This window comes from Mustela erminea, chromosome 5, assembly GCF_009829155.1.
Source record: "Mustela erminea isolate mMusErm1 chromosome 5, mMusErm1.Pri, whole genome shotgun sequence".
Classification (NCBI taxonomy): Eukaryota; Metazoa; Chordata; class Mammalia; order Carnivora; family Mustelidae; genus Mustela; species Mustela erminea.
Genome location: NC_045618.1, coordinates 86,676,398 through 86,686,112, shown reverse-complemented (window position 1 = coordinate 86,686,112; position 9,715 = coordinate 86,676,398). Strand labels below are relative to the sequence as shown.

Below are 9,715 nucleotides of genomic sequence, written 5' to 3'. Positions count from 1 at the left end.
GGATCTTGGTTGCGGGGGAGGGGTTGCGTGGAGGAGCTGCGGTAGCCCGGCGCCGCCCCCACCTCCCAACCCCTGTTAGGCTTCAGCTCCCGGCGGTGTCTCAACCCCTGCTGCTTGGTTGGGGGTCACTGTCTGGTCAGCAGGCCTTGGGCGAGGGGGAGGTGGGGGCTACTAGCCACGTGCGCCGCCGAGCCTGCTGCTGGGCTGGAAAGCTGCCGAGGGACGAAGGCCGAGGCTCAGGGACCGCGCAAGGTGCGCCTAACTCTCCCCTTCACTCAGATTCAAGGCCTTAAATGCAGGGCAGAGTGGGAAGTGTACTAATGACAATACAGAAATCTCGAGCTCTGGCAATAAAATTAGAAATTTTCCAAAGCTTTCAAAGCGCTTTTATGTGCCCGATCTTATTTGAATTTCAGAGAAACCTTGTGAAGAATCACCTCCTTTTCTAAATGGCATTGAGAGCGGAGAGGCTACAACATTCTATACCTGGCGTTTCTTATATTTACCAATAATATGAAATAATGGAAAGGGAGAAAGAGAAAGAAGACAGGGGAATGGGAAACCCACCCTGCCTTGTCATTAAGACCCCAGTCCAAACACAAGCCCAGGGGATAGGGGCGCCTGCAGGCAAGATCTGTATTCAGTTTTGTCAGATCTCCCCGACGGTTCACTTGAGCCCCGCGTCGTCTTCTCTCCTTGCTCCCTGGGCTTAGACATCACATCGACCAAAGCTCAGTTGGAGTCTGAGTCTTCCTGAGAGTGCCCCCCAGAGAAGCCCCTTGATTAAAGGGCAAGGAGCCGGCTTGGTGCTTGTCCTTCGTGGCACAACGGACAAGCAGCTCTCTCGGTGCCCAAATGCAGGGTTGTCTGCCCCAAAGCCCAAGGGCCATGCGTGAGAATGTTGGCCCATGAGGGAGGAAGGGGGTGCCTTGGGCTTCCTCTCCTCTCATAAGCGATATAGGTGGTGGGGAAAGCGAATGTCAGTATAGAAGTTGCCTTTGTATTGAGGGAATACAGAGCACTTCTCAAGGAGAGAACTGAAATGCTAAAATAACAAGCCAATAAACAAAACAACTTTCCTTACTACAACTGCAGTTAATGGAAAAGGCGCCTAACCTGCTGAATTAAATCGTTCAAGAGTGCCTGTTCATTACTGGGAGCTCCTTCTCTACAAGGAGGGGAAGGAAAATTAGAAAACAAAAAACAAATCGGAGAAGCCTCCTTAACCGGCCCCCGCAGTGTCTTGGAAGTCCCAGCCTGGCCAGGGAGTGCTCCACCCTCCCAGCCCCTAGCCCAGAGAGGAGCCTCAAAGAGCCGAAGAAAAAGCAAAGCAAAACAACAACAAAACGGTTAGAATCCAGGAGGGGAAAGTCGGAGTGGGTCTCGGGATCTGCGTGCCACACTGCAGTCCACTGGACTGGAGGCCCGGGCCTGGCCGGAGCAGCACGGCGGTGCCTCTGACCGGGCTGGGGAGCGAAAGCCCACAGCTCCCCCTCTCCAGGCGCCCAAGGACCCTCAAGGCGCGGGGCTCACACTTGAAGCCTGGGAACGCGCAGACAGGAAACCCACTTCCTCCTAAGCAGTTTCTTGCTCGCCGGATGAGAGGCGCCCAATTGAAGCAGAATGATCCTCATCTACTAATATCCAGCGTGGCCACAAAGCGACTGGCCATTTACGCCGCCACTTTAAACAAAGATATTTGGTTATTCCCGGGGAAGCAAGTGCACTTTTGCATGGCTGAGCTCCGGGAGGAGGCGAGCCTCAGCCCAGCCTCCCGCCTGCTGGGTTGCTCGCGCCTTGGGATTCGCCCCCTCCCGGCCAGCTGGTCCCGCCGGGGTTCAGGCTCAGTTCCGCCCGGCAACAGGCGGGCGGGTACTCACGAAGCTCCCAGCCCGCGCCCTCCCTGAAGCATCAGAGGGGAAAACAGCGTGGCCCTGGGCTCGGGTGCTGGGGCTGTGATGTTCTCGGAAAGTCAGCTCCAGCCCCAGAACCCTGCGTGTCCGGGCGATGGGCGAGGGTCGGGGACACCAGGTTTGTTCGAGGTGGGGCAACTTCAGCAATGGCCCTTGGGGTTAGTGCCCCCCAGCTTCCCAGCACTGGCGGCCAGTAGTGTGCTTGCCTTGGCCGGGAATGGGGGTGGGGAGAGGGTTCCGCGTTGTGGGTTGTGGGGGGGTGTGTGTGATGGAGGGGGCCCTGGACCGCTGAGAAGACCCCGAGGTGGGGGGAGGGGGACGCGGGGATCTGGGACAGCCTCTCGGAGGCAGCCGATCCCTTGCTCAGCGTCCCCTCCGCCCGCTGGGATTCTCTCTCGGGTAGGGGGAAAGGGGGCGGGGAGCAGAGGTGTCCCTCTGACGGCGGCAGAAGAGGCAGACAGACGGACAGACACGCAGACCAACAGTGCGGTCCCAGGGTTCGTCCCCAGACTCGCGAGCTCGTTTGGTGGCGACTGGGGCTCGGCGCCGCGACGCCCGATGTGGTCCGGAGGCAGTGGGAAGGCGCGGGGCTGGGAGGCCGCGGCGGGAGGGAGGAGCAGCCCCAGCAGGCTCAGGTGAAACCCCTACCCTGTCCCTTGGCCCCCTCCCTCTAAAGACTTGTCCCCTCCCGGGAACCCCGACTGTATTGGAAAGTGGTTCACTTTGTAACTCCGAAAGTTGGTTGCAAAGCAGCATTCACCTTCCTTCCTCCCCACCATCCTTCCTCCTCGGCTACTCCTCACCCCACCTCTTGCCCTCCCCTCTCTCGGTTCCCTCCTCCTTTCCCTCCCCCGTCTCCCCCCCGCGCGCCGCCCGCACCCCACAAAAAATGGGGTGGGGGTGTCCGGGGAGGGGGAAAGAAATGCTTTGGGTCGCGTCTCTGCCTCTCTCTCTCTCTCTCTCTCTCTCTGAGACCTAAAAAATCCTGACAAGTGAAACTTAAAGGTGTTTACCTTGTCATCAGCATGTAAGCTAATTATCTCGGGCAAGATGTAGGCTTCTATTGTCTTGTTGCTTTAGCGCTTACGCCCCGCCTCTGGTGGCTGCCTAAAACCTGGCGCCGGGCTAAAACAAACGCGAGGCAGCCCCCGAGCCTCCACTCAAGCCAATTAAGGCGGACTCGGTCCACTCGGTTACGTGTACATCCAACAAGATCGGCGTTAAGGTAACACCAGAATATTTGGCAAAGGGAGAAAAAAAAAGCAGCGAGGCTTCGCCTTCCCCCTCTCCCTTTTTTTTCCTCCTCTTCCTTCCTCCTCCAGCCGCCGCCGAATCATGTCGATGAGTCCAAAGCACACGACTCCGTTCTCAGTGTCTGACATCTTGAGTCCCCTGGAGGAAAGCTACAAGAAAGTGGGCATGGAGGGCGGCGGCCTCGGGGCTCCGCTGGCGGCTTACAGGCAGGGCCAGGCGGCTCCGCCGGCCGCGGCCATGCAGCAGCACGCCGTGGGGCACCACGGCGCCGTCACGGCCGCCTACCACATGACGGCGGCGGGGGTGCCCCAGCTCTCGCACTCCGCCGTGGGGGGCTACTGCAACGGCAACCTGGGCAACATGAGCGAGCTGCCGCCGTACCAGGACACCATGCGGAACAGCGCCTCGGGCCCCGGATGGTACGGCGCCAACCCAGACCCGCGCTTCCCCGCCAGTAAGTGAGGCCGCCCCACTGCCGGGCCGCGGGCTGAGTACTGCAGGAGCGGGGAGAGCAGTCCCGCAGGCGCAGCGCCTGCCGGCTGCGCACTGGGCGTCAGGGTGGGCGGCCCGGAAGCCGCGCCAGGGAGCAGGGTACGGGGGCCGGGGATCCTTCCCCCTGCCGGACTGAGGGGTCCCAGAAGGGACACTTGATAACGCTGGGGACTTGCGGCAGATGCTAGCCTTTGGCGTCTCCCAGATGCGGCCGACTGGCAGCTCTGCTCCGCTCAGGAGACCTCGGAGTGCCCAGGATCGCCCTCCGGCCCCCCGAAAAATTAAGGGAGCTGGGGGCAAGCAGGGAGCAGAGAGGCGCGGCCTGGCCGGGCGGGAGGCTGCCCTACTGCGACGCGCTCAGGGGACCCGCCCGGCCGACTCTCGAGTCTAGGCAGGTGGAAGGGCGCGCGGCGTCAGAGGGGGCTCTAAGTGGTGCGAGCGGGTGCCCTCACTGGGGCTCACAGGAGAGAGCGGCCAGGAGGCAAAGCGTCTGGGACTTTAGCTTTCTAAAGTGAACACCCCACTCTCCCAAACTCCCAAAGCTGGGGTCTACGGTGGGACCCCAGGTCCTGGTCTGGGCCCAGTTCGCCGCCTGTGGCCCGCTAACCCAACGACTCTGGCCGGGGTTGGGCAAGAAAGGGACAGAAGCGGCCTTTCTCCACTTTGTTTTGGGGCCGGAGCACTGAGACTGAGGGAGGCAACCGGGGTTGAGGTGGGGAGCTTTCCAGTAAATCCCTCGACGGCACGGCCTGGGGCAGGCGCTAACTGTCGGCGCTTAGGCCTCTCAGGGCGGAGGCGGCCTAGGTGAGGAGGGCGCCGTCGGGGTGGGCCGGGCCGGCCAAGGGCACGGAAGGCAGAGGTGGCCTGGCCCGGCCCGGCCCCCGACGCTGTGCGTTTGTCGCTTACAGTCTCCCGCTTCATGGGCCCGGCGAGCGGCATGAACATGAGCGGCATGGGCGGCCTGGGCTCGCTGGGGGATGTGAGCAAGAACATGGCCCCACTGCCAAGCGCACCACGCCGGAAGCGCCGGGTGCTCTTCTCCCAGGCTCAGGTGTACGAGCTGGAGCGACGCTTCAAGCAACAGAAGTACCTGTCGGCGCCCGAGCGGGAGCACCTGGCCAGCATGATCCACCTGACGCCCACTCAGGTCAAGATCTGGTTCCAGAACCACCGCTACAAGATGAAGCGCCAAGCCAAGGACAAGGCGGCCCAGCAGCAACTGCAGCAGGACAGCGGCGGCGGCGGCGGCGGCGGGGGCGCCGGGTGCCCGCAGCAGCAGCAAGCGCAGCAGCAGTCGCCGCGCCGCGTGGCCGTGCCCGTCCTGGTGAAAGACGGCAAACCCTGCCAGGCAGGCGCCCCGGCGCCGGGTGCGGGCAGCCTTCAAGGCCACGCGCAACAGCAAGCGCAGCAGCAGGCGCAGGCTGCTCAGGCGGCCGCGGCCGCTATCTCAGTGGGCAGCGGGGGCCCTGGCCTGGGTGCGCACCCGGGCCACCAGCCGGGCAGCGCGGGCCAGTCTCCGGACCTGGCGCACCACGCCGCCAGCCCCGCGGCGCTTCAGGGCCAGGTCTCCAGCCTGTCCCACCTGAACTCTTCGGGCTCGGACTATGGCACCATGTCCTGCTCCACCTTGCTATATGGTCGGACCTGGTGAGAGGACACCGGGCCGGGCCGGGCCCAGCGCGCTGCCTCATCGCTTTCCCTCCTGCCGGCCACACATCACCATCTGCCCGCCGCTCCCTGCGCTTCGACTTTTCTTAAGAATCTGTCCCATATAAACCAAGGGAAAACACACACACACACACACACACACACACAAACACACGCCAAACTGCTGGACGTCTTTTTTTTTTTTTTTCTAAAATTTGTGGGAATTTTTTAAAAAAAGAAAATAAAAACAACCAAGTGAATCCAATTCTTTAAGGAGTCTTTAAACAGAGAAGAACATAACAAAAAGAAACAGCTTTTGGGGTGTCTTTTAGGTGATCGAAATGGGTTTCCCTCACTCAGGCAGGGTGCAGTTTGGAGAGGGCTCTACTGTGACGCGGCTCTGGACTCTAAAGATGGCAAACTTCACTCTGGGTACCCTGTGCCAGCAAGGTGGACTCGCTTGTAAATACCAGGATTTCTTTTGAAGGGGAGATGGGGGCTGGGGAGAGGACAGACTCTACGACAGGACCCACATGTCAATGACACAAAGGAAATGCCCCCTCCCAGCACCCGCTGGCCACCCTGGCTCAGCCCCGGGAAGAGCCCTGGCTAAAATTGTTTTATGTTTGATGTGAACTTGTAGCTGTAAAACGCTGTCAAAAGTTGGACCACACACCTAGTTTTTAGTAATCTGTACATTTTGTTGTAAAAACAAAAACAAAAACAAAAAAAAAACCCCACTCCCTGCCCCCAAGCCCATCATATTTTTTATGGGCATTGAAAAATCTGTGTATATTATTTGGCAGTTTGGTATTTGCAGCGTCAGTCTTTTTCTGTTGTAACTTATGTAGATATCTGGCTTAAATATAGTTCCTAAGAAGCTTCTAATAAATTATACAAATTAAAAGGATTCTTTTTCTGATTAAAAGTCCACCTTTTGTTTGGTTTTGATTTGGCTTTGAAAGGCATTTTGGGGGGGGGGGGGGTGGCAGCTCATCGTTGGCCTGACGGGATTGGAATTGTTTGGGAGCTAAAGGGATTCTACACCAGCTAAGGAGCTGGGCACAGAGTCCTTGTCCCATAGGGAAATGGAGTTTTGTTCCGTCTCCAAATTGAGTAGAACCAAACCTTTAACAGTCCTAGGACTTGGCAATAGAGAGGAAAAAAGCTAAACTACTTCCATCAGGAGGGAAAGGGAGAACAGAAGAGAAAGCGACCAAAGGACTAGTTTTCAGAGCCAGGCTTCTGTTTTTTGAAACCTCAGAAGTGTCTACTGTGGTCTTATACAGCTAAGTCTACGATTAAAACTTTAAAGCGTTTTAAATAACATACATTTTAAATAATCCTGAATGAGGGATCATTTTTACTGAACAGATGGTCCCTGTATATTTCAACACCGATCCTTCTTTCTAATCTGCTGCTGAGCTTTATTGAAATTAGAATTTGGTGGGAGGCTGTTTTCAAAAGTGGGGAAGTCTATCTCGGTCTTGTTTCTGCTCTAAAACAGCTATCCCCAGGCAGGGCTGGACATGGATCCCCAGCCTCTCAGAGTCCTTCTGGTCTTGACTCAACTACTGGCCTGGGGACGCTGAAAGCAGGACTTGGGAAGCTGGGCTTTCCCTCTTTGTTCCACCGGTTTCCATCTTTGGGCTCCTAAATATCTTTGTAGTAAGGAATCTTTCTCCTGTTCCCAACTTTCTACTTCTCGCTGCCCCAGCCATCCCTGCCACCTCAGCAATCATCATCATCATCATATCATCATCTTCTTCAATTTTTTTTTTCTACTTTGAATTTCCTGGTCTCTTTGGTGCCCAGATGTGGTTTGGGGGGAATTCTTTGGGTTGCCCTGGAGAAGGAAAAAGTGGTTCTGAACAGAGAGAAATCATAGTCCCTAGATGGGCTATTGCCCCTTCTGTGTCACCCTTGATAAACCTACCTAGCAAAAGTGACCATGTGGGTCCCTCTTAGCCTGAAAGTGTTTGTGGGGGGTTGATTCATACTTGGCTTGTACTCACTTCATGCTTAGAATTTCATGTTTCTTTTTCCTTTCTGGTTCTCTTCGTCTTTTCTTCCTCTCTTCTCCTCTTATTCTGTCTCTGATGTCTCTTTTCATCCAACTTCCAACTTATCCCACCCTTAGGAAATTGTGAGGGAAATCGCCTAGGCCAAGGCATTGCTCCAGACTAGCAGTCCCTCTTTGTTGACTTCCTAGAGGCTCCTCTCCCCTGATGCCTTAGGTGTAGGGGTCATTCCGGGTCAGGATGCTGAGATATGGTTTCCAATATCCAGAAGAAACCCAGAGAACCTGAGGATGGTTGCTTGGGTCTGCAGAGTGTGCTTGTTGGGGAAAATCTCAGGAGGCCTCACATTTTGGAAAACAAGCAAAAATCAGTGAAGTTTGAACACTTGTGTTGAAATGAGCAGCCGTGGTCTTGGGACAGGGTGTATAGGTGGTCAAATCACAGCTCCGTCGGGGGCTTTGACTGGGAAGATGTTTGCTCTAACATCCCAATCCCAAGGGGATGGGAGCTTCCGCTTAACTTTTTTTTTTTTTTTTTTTAAACCAGCACAAGTCTAGTCTGGGGCCCGCAGGGAGCCCGGTGCCCCACCGCAGTAAAGGCGGCTGCTCCCTCCCCCACCCTGGCCCAAAGCGGGTGTCACAATTTTTGTGGGTTGTAGTAACCTCGGCCTTAGTACCCTTTGTATTGGAAGGAGTTTTATAAAATACATTCTTCTCCCTGCCACCTCAAGCCGGCTTAGTCTGAAGTCTGTTTACTTGTTGGGGACAGAGAGGAGGGAGGAAAGTGAGTTGAGCCGTATCTCCGGATGGGACAGAAACTAACAGAGACTTGGCCGCTTCTCTCCATCCATCACCAGGGGTCCTCCAGCTCCAGGTCCTTGGCCGGCAGATTCTAATAGCTTCAGGAAGCGGCCCTGGAACGCGAGCTGAAGCTTTTTGATAAAGAAGTACCTGCGCGCTGGGTACAGCAAAAGACCTCAGCCTGGGGACATTCCCCACCCGACATCCCGGTGACCACCTGCGTAGCCGATTGTCGTCTTCGCCTGGATTGGACCTCTTCTAGGTCTCCAGCATCTCCGTCCCAGTTTCCAGCCTGGAGAAATCAGCCTTTTGGGGATATCTCTGGCGCTGAAGTGCTCTAAGAGCCAGAAGCTTCCCCACGTAGAGGGGCAGCGCAGTTCGCTCCAAGATCGAAGAGAAGCTGAGCACCCTTGCCTAAGCACCCCCACTCATCCCCCAAACCCCGACGGCTGCGGAGAGTAGGGGAGATTTTGCAGACAGCATCCCCTCTTCCTCCTCTCCCCCACCCCCACCCTGCCAAGTAAACACGGGGACTTTCTCGAGAGCCCTGGAGAGCGGCTCTAGTGGCTTCGGGGCCTGAAACCCCAGGCTTGCCTTGTTTGATGTTTAGCATCCCAAAGCCGCACACCACCCTCGCCCCAGCCTGGGAACCTGGAGCTTTGGGTCGGAGAGGGAGGACGGCCTCCCTCTCAGTCGGCCAGGCCGGGGACTGGGCTGGGCTCAGGGAAGGCGAGAAGAGCGGGACAGAGATGCGCTGAGCCGGGGAGAAGGGAGTCCGGGCCGCCGCCGCCCCCAACAGAGACACTTGTGGGTACAGCTGGAGTCCTCAAGGCCGGGAGGCGGGTGGGGGCAGGGAATGCCTCAGCAGCCGGGGCAGCGGCTCTGGGATAGGGGCTGGCCCTGAGGGAGGTAGCTTGGGGCCCGCTAGTGAGATCAGACCCAGGCCGGAGCCAACGGCGCGAGAAACGCTCGGACACTTACTCCTGGAGGCGGAGGAGGCCCCGCGCGCTCCAGTCCACGGGCCTCGCAGGAGGCAGGGCTTCTTCCCACTGCTTACGACTTGGCCTTTCAAAAGGGAAGGCTCGCTCGGGAGCCTTCCAAGGGATCTTAAATCCTCCTGGGGGCAGGGTTAGGCCTGGGGCTGGCATCCAGGTCTCCGATTTGAGACCCCAGGGAGGAATTCTCCGACTCTTGAGGCCGCACACTCTGCGAGCGCGCCCCCGGGCGTAAGGAGGCATCCGTGAGGGGCTATCTCCAGGCGCGAGTGCACAAAAGGTAGCGCGAGTCCCTTCTCAGGCGACTCGAGATAAGAGGAAATGAGAGCGGGGTTTTCTGACTTCCAACTCATTAGGGACCAGGTAAGGTCAATGCTTTCTCTATTATGTCTTTATCTTAAAAGCGGGTCAATTTAAGATAAGGGAAAAAAAAAAAAACCCAGGATCTGTGTGAACCGTGCTGATAAAGACTGACCCCTTTCCAGAACTAAAAGCAAGCCAGGCAGACATTCATTTTCTATAAACAAGAGAGTTGTGAGAGGCTGCCTTGAATTCTGATCGAATGTCTTCAGTCTCTCTAGACATCGCTCACT

The 9,715-nt window shown here is 57.0% G+C and overlaps 1 protein-coding gene across 4 annotated transcripts; it reads left to right on the top strand.

Annotated features, from left to right (window-relative positions):
- The first annotated feature begins 1,566 nt into the window (after positions 1–1,566).
- On the top strand, positions 1,567–6,234 carry NKX2-1 (NK2 homeobox 1). Of its 4 annotated transcripts, XM_032344061.1 has the most exons (4): positions 1,567–2,031; positions 2,317–2,548; positions 3,236–3,621; positions 4,568–6,234. In XM_032344061.1, the coding sequence occupies exons 1-4, from the start codon at positions 1,959–1,961 to the stop codon at positions 5,308–5,310; spliced, it is 1,434 nt and encodes a 477-aa protein (XP_032199952.1). In that variant the 5' UTR covers positions 1,567–1,958; the 3' UTR covers positions 5,311–6,234. The 4 variants fall into 4 exon arrangements, with proteins under 4 accessions (XP_032199952.1, XP_032199953.1, XP_032199954.1 ...); XM_032344062.1 differs by lacking the exon at positions 2,317–2,548 and having other exon boundaries at positions 1,576–2,042; XM_032344063.1 differs by lacking the exon at positions 2,317–2,548 and having other exon boundaries at positions 1,577–2,031.
- The last annotated feature ends 3,481 nt before the right edge of the window (positions 6,235–9,715 follow it).